Source organism: Nipponia nippon, unplaced genomic scaffold, assembly GCF_047370975.1.
Source record: "Nipponia nippon isolate SJK-2023a ecotype South Korea unplaced genomic scaffold, ASM4737097v1 scaffold_2, whole genome shotgun sequence".
Taxonomy (NCBI): domain Eukaryota; kingdom Metazoa; phylum Chordata; class Aves; order Pelecaniformes; family Threskiornithidae; genus Nipponia; species Nipponia nippon.
Genome location: NW_028262336.1, coordinates 35085684 through 35101113, shown reverse-complemented (window position 1 = coordinate 35101113; position 15430 = coordinate 35085684). Strand labels below are relative to the sequence as shown.

Genomic DNA, 15430 nt, shown 5'->3' with positions numbered 1-15430 from the left:
GAGATTACTAACATCAAGAGTAGCCACAGATACATATATAGAAGGTCAAGCCCTTTTTTTGTTTATTTTGTTGGGTTTTTTTTAATCAGAGGTATAAAAGCATTTTTCTTCAAAAACACTTCAGTCTAGGAGAGTAATTTTACACATTGCTTTCAAAAAGGTATCTGAGGACAGAACTGCATGCATTCTAGGGAAGAATATGGGCAAGTACACACATGCTACTGCCAATAAAAAGAAGGTAAGAATACTCTAAGCATACTTTTTTGGTTGGAAGGTCAGAAGAAGGAAGAAGAGAACACAGTGAGTAGTGATTACTAACAGATTTTATGCTGTGGAGATGGTAGCTCCTCATTCACATTTTTAATTGACTCCAGATTCCTGGAAGATTTGATTTACCACTTCTTGCTCCAAGAGAAAGCTAGCAAGGTTTTCCATAACTGAAGATGATCTAGTTTTCATATTTCCTTTTCCTTAGTTGTTTCTTTGAGCTGTCCAGATCCGACTCTTAAAAGCCTCCCCAAAAAAAGAGTGCTGGCCCTTATCTTTTAGGGTATGATATAATGAGCCCAGTGTGAGGATCTCCCATAGTCTCAATGGAGTATTTTGAAGGTTTTATGGCAAAATGCTTCTCAACATACATAAATTCTGAAATACATACAGTTTCACAGTACTAGTGGTTGCCATCATGATAAAAAGTCAAATTTCTGACAACAGCAGTGTGGCACCATAATGCAATACAGTAAATCTATCCAGCCATAAACCTAGTTCAACAATTAGAAAAGTTTTAATCATTGAAAAAGTGCCTATTTAATTCAGAGGGTTTTTTGGTTTGGTTTGATGGGGGGGTTTTTTGTTTGTTTGTTTGTTGGGTTTGGGGGTGTTTGTGTTTTGGTTTTTTTTGTGTTTTTTTTTTTTGGTTTTTTTTTTTTTTTTTTAATAAATCCATGTACCTATACTTTTCTGCCATCAGTAAGAAAAAGATACTTAACAGGTAGGAACTATGAAGATGTATCGTGGCAAGGGAGACCTGCCTGGGACCTTATGCCACGTTATACAACTTGTAACTCCTATAGCAGTGCTTGCATTAATTTTACATTAGTGACTATGTGTGTGTGCACAGGGCTCATTCTGACAGCGTGTCAAATTTAAACCAAAACTCCTAAAACCAGTGAGATTTATTTGAACCCAGAATACTATTCTGTGAAGCCCATAAAACAAACCTGAGAGTTCTGGATACGAATAGTCCCAGGTGACAGTGCCTGTGTCACCACTTGACCTTGTGGAGTGACCACAGTGACTGGCTGATACACTGTCCCCCCTTAAAACAAAACAGCAACAAAGATTATAGGTAAGTAAAAGCCCTTCAAATACTATTCTCTTTAAACACACAAACACATCAGCACTGCAGACAACACAGCAGTTTTGATAATATATCAACTATTCGTTTCTAGTAAGCATGCAAGATGTGCTCTTTGCTACACTAAAATTTTTTCCACCCACAAAAATCAGTATGAAATTTGATTGTTTCCCTGTATTTTAGGCATTCTAAATCTATTTGCAACAGAAAATGCCATGACTATCAGGCTATAAAATAGTTAATCGTTTTAACTGAGCTAACTCTTCAGCCAACAAGGGTCACAACACCAAAACCACACCTATGTGTGTCGACTGGTTAGGGCAGTCAGCTGGGTGATACCTAGATGTTCAGGTCAACTTAGGTGACAGAATCTTGGTGAATGCAGAGGGCCCTGGGCACCAAAGCCACAAAGCACATATTGTGTCTCAGGATAACCTCTCTGGAAGTACGTGCTGTAGGATCAGACTGCATTGCTTTGTTGCATTTGTAGTCAAGGGTTTTTTTTCTGTCCGTTTGCTTTAAAACCTTGCTTAGAAGCAAGATAAAACATTTCAGTTCAAATGTCATCTCCATACAATAGCAGAACGACTTGGACACCAAGGATTTCACAGACTTGTAGGTGTGGTTCCAAACTCCACAGAGCATGAGACAGCTAGCAAGTGTGATATTTTAGGTCACGCATGTTTTTGTTAAACAGAATTCTTTTTTTTTTTTTTTTTTTTTTTGGGGGGGGGGGGGGCGGGGAGTAAAACACCCTAGTCTCTGAAATGTCTTTTAACAAAAGTAGCATTGCACAGGAAGATCTCTTAATATTATATGTACGTAACCTCCGCTCACATATGCGTACTTGGTACATGTATAAATTAGGTGAACATTCAGAAACCAGTAAGGCACTCAACTGTATTATAACAACTTTTCAGGTATTAGAGTAAAAACACATTTTTAAAACTATTTATGTATTTTTTGTAAAAACTGTAAAAGAAACCAAAATGAAGAGCAAGGTGCCAGTTTTTCTTTACTGTGTCATACCTGCTACTGTTGCCATAGTTACATTTCCCTGCTGCAATGCTGATGCTGGCACCATAATCCCTTGGGGACTGAGTGTGCCTGCAATGGCACTTGGAATTTGCTAGAAAAATAAAACAATTAGTTGCTTGCATTTTTTTTTTTAAGGCGATAAAGCATGCTTGTGTAATTTTGGCTCTAAAAAAAACATTTGGAGTTTAATCACAGGATTAACTTCAAAGAGAAAGAAACTTCATTAGAGGTTCATCATTACCTACATTAACTTTCTCATTATCACCAACCATTACCTTTGAAAACCCTCATGAAAGCAACTGTTAGAAAAGACATAAAACTATCTTGAGAAATTTTAGGAGAGAAATGATTCTACGTAAATACTAAGAGAAACAGTTTCCAAAGGCACAAGGGAAAAAAAGACAGATGAAATGAACCCTTGATGCTGTTATTACAAGCATCAAAGCTTTAGAATTTTAGTTATTACCTTAATTCCTTCAATTTCAAAATAATGTATTAAGTATTCAAGATGTCCAGTATGTTTTATTCTGCTCAGGATAGTTCTTACTCAACCCTGACCATGCAAACTCTTACACATTCCTTAATATGTATGAATCATCTCTGTTATTACCAAATGCAAAATTCAGTCTCTCCTGTCTCTACAGAAGACTGTAACAGACATAGAAAAAACGTCTTTTAAAAGTTGTTTTTGTCTGATTTTAGACTCTACTTTCCACACTTCCAGACACCAAAACTTAAGTAAGGAGTCCAGACAGCGAAGTTTAGAAGTCATTGAGGCTTTTCAGAACACATACCATCAGACACATTAGTAAGTCAGAGAAGGACCATCCCCTAAGACTAGGTATCTAGTAGGTACTCGGATGGCAGGGCTCTCTTTCCAGCATCTAACAGCAGAAGCATCAACCATAACATATTAACTGTTGTTAATTAACTGCTGTCAATTTATTACAAAAAAAAAAAAATGCAATTGGCTATTGCATTTAGGTAATGTCAACAATTATAAACTGAGGTTCACATGTATAGAAATGGGCAGTGTTCATAACTACACAGTCACCCCAGGTGACATGCAATGACACACATCTCAAATATTGCAACTATAATCCATCAGATATTCTCTATTTGTTCCAGAATACAGATTGTGCATAAAAAGTATCAGCCATTTCAATATTTTAATGAAGCAGACTAGACTAAGGAGACCTTCTTAACAAGGAAATTATTTTCCTTCTCCTTTGTTTATTGTTTCCTACCCTCCTTCCAACAAAATAGCAAATCCAAGCTATTCTGAGTATCTCCATTTGCTGAACTGAGGGAAAATAATAAAAGGAAGACAGACAAAAAAAGTGACTCTGTGTTCTGGCACATTTCAACAAATTTGTCCATCAGGCAGTGGCACACAGGTGTGCACAAAAACAAAACGAAACAAAACAAAACAACTCTTTCTACTCTAAATAACCGATTTTGAGAAAGTGAAAGAAACTGCAGGAACTCTGTTTGCAAACCAATAGCAACAGAAGCTTAGTTATAACTTCCTAGGGAAGTCTAAGCAAAAATACACTTAACTGTATTTCAAACATACCTGAGATTGCACAGGTGAATAAGGACTTCCGGGCTCTCCACTTAATAGAGTTTCACTGTTCATTTTTGTCTTCAGGCAGGCAATGTAACGACTACAGAAATCCTTGCAGAGTTCATTAACCTTTTCTAGCTCAAGCAGATGGATACGTAGAACTTGGATTGCTTTTACCATCTAGGGAGAGAATTTGAAAAAACTCAGAAACAAAGTAACTGTTAATTTAAAAAATATTTAATGTGAGATTTAAGCAAACACTACTTTCCAGTAACAAAGACGATCCAATTAAAGCAGAATTACTAATTGCTAAATGCTGACTAGAGTTCTCTAGCTCTGACCATTATGCTCCTGAAATGTGAAAGGAACACGTTTACATACAAAACCTGTATCTTTCCACTGCATAAGTAAACCAGCATACAGAGGAAACAAAACACGGTAATCTTTGTCTCTGTCACATGTGACGCATTAGGAAGACAGAGCATAGTTAATGTGTACATGGAGCATAGAATGAGCCTGCATATCCATGTTATCTTTTATCCCCATCATACAAATCTGGGTTGTACACCACAGAAGACCGAAAGTGAAGGAAAGTAATCTCATTCACACATATTATTTGGAAAGCGTGGCTGGAACAACCTTGGCAAGCAATAGTCATCTTGAGCTACATATCAGAAGTAGCAGGTTCAGTTCCACATTACACCCTGACCCAAGAACACCAAAGTGTACAGATGAATTTGAGATACATGGAGAACACCCTTCTGTGACTTAGCATAAATGTGTCACACAGATTGCAGGGGAGGGTGAAAGGTACAGGAAGCGGCCTGCCATCTCGCCTATAACAAAAACAAAATAGCTTTTATTTTTCTATAAAATTAGAGTAAAGAGGTCCCAAAGTTTGTCACATTGTTCAACAAAGCTTAAAGCAATGAAACAGTTCGTCAGTCCTAGAGCTTTGAAATTCCTCTGCAATTGTATGTCAAAGATTAACAACTCTGGGGTAAAATCTTGTAAGAATTTTCAGGTGAGAAGAATGTTTCTGAAATATAAACCATTAAATACGAAGCACTAAACCCAATAACAAACCCATGTTTCAACAAAAAGTACAGGAGATAGGTACATGATGGGAATACTTATTATGCTTACTGCAAGAAAAAGACTCGTAAGCTTGGATAGCTAATGGTATTACATACTGCATAAAAATAGCTTAGGTGATTGTAAGAGTCATGGCAGAAGATCAAAAGCTAAAACCAAATCCAGGTAGTCTAGATTTTCATGAAGCAGTAGGAAATCCAGGACATTCAAATATGTACGTAACACATTGGCAAAGTAATTGCTTACTTTATTTTTTATACAGCATGCCATCCCCAACGTTTACCTGCTATGCCACATCTCCAAGAAAAATATCCTTCAGTTTTATGAAGCTGAATAGATTATAGTTTTGAAACGTAGTGCAGAGCTTGATTTTAGCATTATTTGGAAAAATTTGTTCTATATAAAGTGTCATTTACCTGGCCAGAGCACTGAATCCAATGACCAGAAATGATAGCTTACTAACTAATCCACTTATTACTTCTAACTAAAGCAGCCAACTGGGAGCTGAAGTTGCCTTTGTTCAAAGCACCTGAAGGAGATCAAGGCAGGCAAACTCCTGTGTGTACTCCCCTCTCCACTGTGACAACTTCAGCTTTCATTGTGACAGATCTTTTCCCTGTTTTTTCAGTAGAAGGTATTCCAGTTGTATGACACTCACCCAGTGTAGAAAATTGTATGTTAAAATAAAGAAGAGGGAAAAAAAAATGAAATGGTAACAAAAAAGGAAATATTATCCCTTCTCAGGGGTAAAAAAAAAAAAAAAAAAACAACCAAAAAAACACATATATCTTTAGAAGCACAGCTGCAGAAAAATCTGAGCTGTAGACTTGAGGCAGTTGCTCCAAATTAAAATCCGGTAACTCTTATGACCTATGACACCAAAAGCCTTTGAAATAATAAGTGCAATGGCCCAGCGCTGAGGTATATAAAACAGCAGTCTTCTGAAACAGCCCTCAGCAGTGGTTGCTGTTTAAACTGTGTTTAAGTACCTTTAAACACAACCAGGTTAAACTATGCAAATTTAACTAGATTTTAACACAAAACAAAGGTCATTTATGTTTAAAGATATTCTGCTCCTTTCAGAATTATTAACGATTGTTCTGTAATACTGCAATACCCAAAGAGTTTCAGAGACAAAAGAAGCTTAAATTATAAAATTCTTCCTGCGTGGCAGACCAACACAGAGCACATACATTAGTGAATGCCTTAAACATTCAGGTAAAACTGAGGTAACAAAAATATGCCTTTGGGACCATAACATTTGACTGTATTAGCGATTAGTTTTGCTCAGTCAGAAGGGGTTTTTTACCTTAAGCCATTACCCATATTTATATTATTTATTTATGAGCATTTGTTTGGAGGAAAAATAAAAGTTCTTTCTTCAGCTTAGATTTAGTTTCAAATTGATGGTTGATACTTGAAGTGAAAATTGAATTAAAGTCAAAATTAACCATAAACCAAGAATCAGTAACACTGTCCAGGTTTCTGCAGAGCCACACACAGTCACACTACTCTTACAGGAAGCCGCGCTACTGTGGTTAGGAAGGCAAACAAAACTTTGTAAATATGCCATGCCTGTCACCAGGACTTATTTACTCATTTACAACTACACTAATTGTGGCCATATGGCTCCTGCTCTCTTGCAGCATGGGTGAACCAAACTTAAATTTGTTGGCAGAAGTTCACTTTTTCCTTGAAACTAAAAAAGAAAAAAAAAATAAAAATCAAGAACTCCTGATAAAATCACCCATGTTGAACAAAGGTAATACAAAGAAATGTTTCCAGACAGATCACAGCAGCAATAATATTTCATTCCTATGTTCTTAAAAGGCACACCTTAAAAATCTACAACCAGAATGGTTTTGTTATTTAGTGCTACTGAGCAGAATATGCCACAGAACAATGAATTTTTATAACCCGCTTGATTCAGCCTTTTCAGCTGAAGACATAAACCTGGAGTATCATTTCAGAGAAATGCACAAAGACAGAAGTAACCATGAGATATATGTATATTGTCGAAACTGTTGTAAAGATAACTGTAAACTGTTAAGCAGAGAAAGAATGATTATTGAAAAGCTTCCAGTTCTTGCTAAAACTGCTATCCAGAGCATATTCACATATAAATATATCATATATTAAATTTGGAAACATCTTTAGCCCTAAAAATGCTTTAGATTGTGCCCACGTCCTCTCTTTTCAGTGCCTCAAGCTCATGGTGCAAAGGGCACAAAACACACGATGCACCACCTTAACTCATAATCCCCAGCTCACCTTGTTTATCTAAAACGTATAGCCACAATTTTTTACAGATTTCAGGGCATTTAACATAAGCATATAGCAAATACATATGTGGACAACATATATGAAAGAATCTCCATATACTGACAAGTAATCTTCTCACTCAAATGACTCTTTCTCATTTGCAAAAAACCAACTAAAATATGTACATTCACAGCTCACCTACCTTCCTGAGCAAATCCTTCTGAGGCAATTTAGGTCTTCAGGGGAAGAATACAAACTCTGGAAAAGGGGGTATTTTGTTTTCTTTTGTTTTCATTTGTTTTGATTTGATAACGTCTCTCTCCTATTTTGAGTCCTCAGCTATGACATAGCTAGAAAAGGTATGACTAGAGGTTTATGAGACAGCTCTGCACATTACAATAGTAAGAACACTTTTCAGATAACGCAAAAGGATGGCTTGTTCACTCAACAATACTCAAATGACATCAGCTGGCTTCACCACCACCACAACTTTTCCTGACACAACTAAAAATTCAATAGGATAGTCTGAGAAGAGGGTACTGAACCAAAAATCCTTACCCCAAACGAAACAAAAAATTCAGGGGTCTTCAAAAAAGGCAGTGTCCTGTTCAAATACAAAAGTGAGAGTATATTTAACACCCCATGTTTTGTATTGTTTCTAGACTTCATAAAGCCATAAGTAACCTGCTCTGCCTTCACAGCTGACCCTATTTTGTGCAGGAGGTTGGATTACAGACCTCTTGAGCTTGGAATCCAGCCTGAATCATCCTATGGTCCTATGAACGTGGGGAAATTAAAAAAGCCACTCATATACTGGAAGTTTACTCTGAACAGAAGCTATACAGGAACCAACCTGAGGCAACGTGATGTTTCTGCAGTGGCTGGGTTAACAGTAAAAAACAAAGAAGTGTTAAGTACTGAATATCTTAAGACATAATGTAATCTGTGAAAGCTCTAAAAATTATCTTCAAACACTCATGCTGAACAATTTCGTAGACATGGAGGAACCTGTCCATGTAAGTCCTAAGCACAAAAGTATACTAATGGAGAACAAAGATAAGCTGGTTCATTCCGAGATCTGTTTTATCTGTGAAAATGAGATAGAGATGTCGAAGGGTAAGGAGCAAAGGGTAAGGTGCTCCAACAGATGATACTCCATGTTATGGGGATACAGCTGAGCATACTTCCAGAAAGATGCACATGCTCTTGGGAACCTCTGGCTAGCAATACACACCACCAAGATCTGGTTCTTAACAGCAAACACATCTCTTCTGGTACTAATGCCTGATATAAGGACTAAGGTGGATGCAAAGTAACAATCCAAAAAGACAAGAAGGAAGTTAAAGCTCTGGGAAAGGAAGCATGCTTCCAGTCTAGCAAGTAAAACATGAGCACAACCTTCAGCTTCCACCTCCTTCCCACAGGGACTAGGATTTGAAAAGTGGAGGTCTGCAGCACTTCTTGCAGCTAATCAGCACTTAACATCAAGTTCAGAGAAGACCAGTGGAGACACGGACCGCATGAGTGACCAAGAATCAAAGAAAGAGAACAAAGTTGTTGAAAACCAGAAGATCCCTGCAGAAGACATTCCAAGATAAAGGATAATTCTGGCTCCAATAATATGTTGGGTCATGCATATCTATAAGAGCTAGATATTTACTGCAAAAAAAATCATAAACTTGTTCCTCTTTCTTTTACCTCCCTAAATAGTCTAACCTGTGTGGCTAGTCAAGTTGGAAGGGAAAGTTGCAAAGTTGTGTTTGCAGCCAATAGTTCCTGAAGAGCAGACATGTAACTACCACAGAAAAGCCCATTTCTTTGTGTCTTTAGGGATAGACTGGAACTTCTGAGAAAGTTTCAGTCCAAAGACAACTACCTCTTCTGACTGGAAGATGAATCTGCGTTAAAAGTAAAGACATACCTAGAATGTCAAGACTTCCTAGATCTCAGGGCAAGCTGATAAAATCTGTCCAGGAGCTAGCACTGAAGCTTCTCAGTTTTCTTTCAACAGATCTTAGTATTGAACTTTGCATTTTCCCGCAATACGCTCTTCCTTAGAAGGAAAAGAGGCATCTTATACACCTCTCAAAAAAAGGAAGAGACAACAACTGAAACTTCATGCTTCAGGGAAGCCATAACAGTTTTGTGGGTTTTTTAGTGCTGCAGGCTTTCAACATAAACCATTGCTGACTCCATTACATGAATGCACATATAGAAAAAGAATAGGAACATAGCAATAAATCAAATAAAAAACATGCTTAATTCCGCTCATTTCACAGAGTACCTTAAAAATTCATTTAAGGAAAAAAAAACAAAAACAAACCTTCCACAAGAAAGTGCCATTTTTTCCATCTCTTTCCAAATTCTTACAATCTGTTCTGAGAAATTCTTGCTCTTCTGAATACGCTGAAGCCTAATACCAAAGTTCTGACCCGATCCAGAAGCTATCAATATTTATAGAAACGTTCCCATCCATTTCACTGCAAACACTGTATTCTGACAATGCATCTGACAAAGTCAGACTTCGGAAAGACACTGCAAAAGTAAAAGGCCTAGTAACAGTATTTCTGTGTTGACTATGACCCTTTGCCATGCCACTTCAAGATCACCAACTGACACTGTTGGAGTGGTTAACTAGAAAGAACAGAATCCCTCCACCCAGATAATAAAAAAGGATTGAAGCTCGGTTTACAGGCCAGGCTTAGCAATACATGGATATCCTTAAAATTGAGTTTCAGGTGGATGCTACCTGTATTTCCCAATGCTGAAATCCTTTATACTACTAATGCAGGAAATCACCAATTAATTTAGAATGGGAACCATAATACCAAAGTAACAAAGTAATCTAGACTGTAGCTTACTAAGAGCTACTCAAGTTAGAACAACCTTACACTGCTCTTAATGAACCTCCTTTCTGGTCAAACTGATCTAATGCCTGTGCCATCCAGATTAACATTCTGTGGTCCTCTGGATGAAAACCAAAACTTTTCCTTTGGAATATTCAAGGCATTTGAAGTGAGTGCGCAATGTGAAACATCGCCAGGATTGTAAGAGGCCCTACAATCAGTATCTGTGACCCTTTGCAATTTCTGTTATCCAGTCAATTAGCCTACAGGCAGTATGGAGACTGAAATGATTGCTGTTTTGGAGCCATTAGTTTAAGCTCCATCACAAAAACTGTGCAGTGTAGTTGAGTTCTACATGCCACTTCCAAAAGAAGTAAACGGAAAAAAAAAAAAAAAACCAACTGGAATAGCTGAATTAGTGGCCAGTTTCCTTACTGTAGGCAGGCCCATGACTCTTTTCATATAGGACCTGAATTTGGCTCTTTGTATACTAGAATGTTCAATTCACCTCAGTTTAGCTCTAGCTCCAAGTTGAACGATTGCTACTGAGCAATTACACCCTTATTTGTTTGCTCTGCTGGGGTGAAATAAGAGCACACGTAGAAAGCAAGTAGTTGTCTGGCCTACCTGCTCCACCCTTCTGGCTAGCTCTAATTAGCAGTCTTCACTAGTTTCTCCTTTCAAGTGAATGGTTGATTTAACACTGGAGTTAAAAAGGGAGGGACAGCAAGAACAGAAGACTTAACAAATGTGCACGATATTGGAATCCCCCTCTACTAAAAAGAGATTTTTAATCTCTATAAAAATGTATATATTTATGTGACACAAGGCAGAAAAAGCTGCCCAGCTACAGCCTTCTGTGTGCAAGCACCAATATTTCAAGCTGAAGAAGAGACTGAAAACCGTACTAGCTATTTCACAACTTGACAGAAACTCTTCTGTTCATTGCCCCTGACAAAATTAACAGCCTGTCAGAATGTCAGCTGTTCAGAGTCCCCAGCCTTCAGGACAGGCAGAGGACACGTTGCACTCAGGTTTCATTTGGTACCTAGTAATAGAAAGTCATAGCTAACAATACGACTACAGAACATGAGTTCAATGCCAAAGATTTTTGATTTTGCAATGTGGTTCCAGTTTAAGATAGTACTGACCTCAGCAGGTATGGAATACGAGACAAACTAATACTTCCTCATCGGTCTCAAGCAAAACCAGCCAGATTCGTGCAGCTTATCAACAAAGGTGAATACCACATAAACCAAGAGACTTCGTCACCACTAAAATCACAAACGAGTCAATTGGCAGGAAGGACTATTTGAACACAGCAGACCCATCTACAACCAAAGTAAGCTAGATCTGAGAGAATGTTTGTGTACAACCAAAAGCACGCGAAACACACCAACGCATGCAGGATCTTTGGGAAACCAATCTTTGAAGACTCACAGAAACCACAGAACAGTTGAGGTTGGAAGGGACCTTTGGAGATTGTTTAATCCAACCCCTCTGCTCAAAGCAAGGTCAATTAGTGCAGGTTGCTCAGGGCCACATCCAGTTGGGTTTTGACCGTCTCCAAGGATGGAGACTCCACAACCTCTCTGGGCAACGTGCTCCAGTATTCAATCACCCTTACAGTAAAAATGTTTTTTCTTATGTTTTAATGGAACTTCCTGTGTTTCAGTTTATGTCCATTTCCTCTTGCCCTGTCACTGGGCACCACTGAGAAGAGTCAGACAGTCTGTTTTCTTTATTCCCCCATTAGGTATTTAGATACATTGATAATATCTCCCCAAACCTTTACTGCTGCAGACTAAACAGTCCCAGCTTGCTGAGCCTCTCTTCATATGAGAGATGCTCTAGTCCCCTAATCATCTTTTTGGTTCTTTGCCGGACTCACTCCAGTATGTCTATGTCTAGTAGTGGTGAGCCCAGAACTGTACCCAGCACTCCAGATGTGTCTCAGCAGTGCCAAGCAGAGGGAAAGGATCAGGTCCCTTGACCTGCTGACAATGCTCTTCCTAACGCAGCCCAAGTATGTTAAATTTCTTTGCTACAAGGATGCGTTGCTGTCTCATATTTGGCTTGGTGTCCACCAGGACTGTCACGTCCTTTTCTGCAAAGCTGCTTTCCAGCTGGTTGGCCCCCAGAGTGCACCGGTGCATGAGGTTACTCCTCCCAAGGTACAGGACTTGGCATTTCCCTTTGTTGAATTCCATGAGATTCCTGTAGGCCTATTTCTCCAAAAGCAACGAAGTACCTCTGAATGGCAGCACAGCCACCTGGTCATCAGCCACTCCTCCCAGTTTTGCAACATCTGCCAACTTGCCAAGGGTACACTGTCCCATCATCCAGGTCATTAATGAAGATGTTAAACATGGTTCTAGTATCAGTCCCTGGAGTACACTGCTAATGACTAGCCTTCAACTGGACTTCATGCTGCTGATCGCAATCCTTTGAGTCCAGCAGTTCACCCAGTTTTCAGTCCATCTCAGTGCTCATTTATCTAGTCCGTATTTTATCAGTTTGTCTATCACAACATTATAGGAGACAATGTCAAAAGCCTTACTAAAGTCAAGATAAACCACATCCATTGCTCTTTCCTCATCCACTGAGACAGAACTACTACATTCCAACTATTAGATTTCAGATGTGCTTCTGAAAATAAATTGGGATTAGAGACATAAGGGAAAACAGTATATTTGTGTTGAATTCAGAGAGTTAGAAATGAAGAAAATAACCTGAGGCTTAGCAAGCCAGCAGACCTGCTTCATGCAGAACAGAACTGACTCTCGTTTTTGAGTAAAGTATTGGAGGCAAGCATGTTCAAAAAAAGTCTTTGAAGAAAGAGCTGTTGGAAGTTTTATTGGTGTCTTCAAATTCACAGCTGATGTGCAAGAAGCACTCTGGAGGTGTCACTGATAGTAGTTACAAAAACCCCAACATATTACAGAGTGAAAGAGATAAAGAAAGAAGCAATTCCAAAATTATAAGCATTCCTGGTAGTCAACTTTCTAGATACCTGGGTCACACTACAAGATCCTGAAACTGGTATGTTATTTGGGGAATTCTGTATGCAGTTCATTCCTTAACAATGAAAAGGTCCCACAAGATTTTGTAGACGTGCAAATTAGCATCCATGATGAACGGTGTTTTTTAGCCTGGATTTAGTCTTCCTCAGAAACTAATGGCTCTTTGAAGTATTTATCTCCTTCTCCCTCAATAATGCACTTCCCCCCCCCAATTTGCCTCAGTGCTTTCCTGTTCAAAAAAGATCTAAAAAGATGGTACCAGTGGCCCTCAATCTCCAAGGATTTCTGCACCTCAATGGAGCAGCCATACTCTTCACAGACAGACCATCTCATTATAACCATTCTGAAGTACTTATTTCTGCTTACAAATGCAAGACCATCATTATATTGTGCTACACATATTTCATAAACGTAATATTACACCACTCACATTTCAAATAAAAAATAGTTAAATAAGCAAAGCACCCCACCCCACTGCTGCTCACACTAGGGCAGTAACTAAAGAGAATTATTGTTTATTTCCCCATGCCTTTGTTTTTCATCTTTCACATTCTATTTTTAATCCCTACAGTGACAACAATATTTTGCTTAGATTTAATCTAAGGTGACTTTATATTCACAAGGACTAAGATCATTGACACAATGTATTAAGATATTTCAATCCTGGGCAATGTAACCTACAGTTAAAAGGATATAACAAATAGCTGAAAAGGTAACTTTTTATGCCTCTTCAGCCAGAGCTGTAAAAGCTTGCCTCACTCTAGAACATACTGTCTTCTGCCTTCTTTACTCTCACACTGGTCTAAATATACATAGAGACTCTTGTAGCTTTATTTTCCATGACACTATTTAAATACTATCTTCCCAGAACTTAAGTACACCAACGATTGGTCATAAAGTGCTTGGAAAGAAATCAAGTTATGCAAAATGACTATTTAGGCTGCTTGCAAAAGCAGCCAAAATTGACCCCTTTTTTGCGACAATACGTGCTCCTCCTAACATGCTGTTCATTGCAACACTCCTACCAATTCTCAGATTTATTTCTTGTTTAAGTCTTGGTTTTGTTTAAAAGTGTTCTCCACGTACATTACCTTAGCCTCCCACACAGGATATTATTTGCCCACATAAATCTTTCTAGGTATCAGCTTTAAAACATTATAATTTCTGTTGTTTACAACCTCCCATCCATTTAGTTTTGTTTGTGAACTTCAATATTTCAAGTAGCCTTTTCTCCTATGAGGTAGACTCAAGAATGAAGACTTGTTTTATTACACTGTCCCCTTAAAAAAACAGGTTTTCAAAAAATGAAACAAACCACTTGATCCCTATAATGCTAACACTCTTGGATATGATAAACTCTAGTTGCAACATGACTCTAAAGAGAGGAAGGCAGGTAGACAGGTTAGAAACTAGCAGGCCAAGAGAGGTGTTCTCTAGAGATGTGATTCAAGAGGAAGACTAAGGGACTGAAGAAATCATAGCTTCATCACAGGCAAGACTTTCAGAAAGCCTAAGGAGACAATGACATGCAAGAAAAAAATTTGTATACATTAAAGAGTTTCTAAGCTCATCTTGTAACAGCTCTTCTCCCTCATTAACTAGATGAACCCTGATTAAAAAAAAAAACAAAACCCACAGCTGGAAAAAAACTTACATCAATTACATATTTTTGATAAAGATATGTTACACACTTGACACTCAAACTGATTTGCAGAGTCAACTTGGCTATGGCAAGCATATGTTTCTGTTCGTCTCTAACACACCGATTTCAGCCGGTTTAGAATTGGAAACAACTGAGAAGGACCCAATGTCAGTTTACAGAGAAGAGGGGAAAAAGGGGTCAGAAGACATTTAAAAAAAAATGTTTCTTAGCATTAACATAAAGAGGAATCTCTTGCAGAAAGAGAAATGTGAGGAGAAACTGTAAGTACCAGTTAAGATCAGAAATTAGGAAGAGGCAAATGCGATTATTGTCTCAGAAATAAATGAAACAGCTTATACTTACCAAATTATCAGTTTCTGGATCTTCACAGAAAAAGGGTTTTCCTTCTTTCTCCTGCTTCCTTACAAAATTTTCAATATCTACATCAAAACTAGCTGAAGTTGTGCCTTCTGAGCCTTGTGTAGATTGTTCACATTTTTCAAATAATAGTGCTAACAAGGGAAATAGCGGGTGCCTAGAATAAAAGTTAAAACACATGAATAAGTATTTTCACTTACATGTACACCACTGAAAAGGAAG

The 15430-nt window shown here is 38.0% G+C and overlaps 1 protein-coding gene across 12 annotated transcripts in view; it reads right to left on the bottom strand.

The window, feature by feature from the left end:
• PKNOX1 (PBX/knotted 1 homeobox 1) overlaps positions 1 to 15430 on the bottom strand; it is a 44765-nt gene that overhangs the window by 8707 nt on the left and 20628 nt on the right. For 11 of the 12 annotated variants that reach the window (XM_087756081.1, XM_087756080.1, XM_087756076.1 and 8 more), the window contains 4 exons: positions 15194 to 15365; positions 3972 to 4142; positions 2387 to 2486; positions 1221 to 1318 (listed from right to left, as the gene is read on the bottom strand). In XM_087756081.1, the coding sequence (XP_087612207.1) occupies positions 1221 to 1318; positions 2387 to 2486; positions 3972 to 4142; positions 15194 to 15365 (541 nt within the window). Of the gene's footprint in view, positions 1 to 1220; positions 1319 to 2386; positions 2487 to 3971; positions 4143 to 7877; positions 7924 to 15193; positions 15366 to 15430 lie in introns of those variants that run through there. The other variant, XM_087756082.1, reaches the window with a different exon arrangement.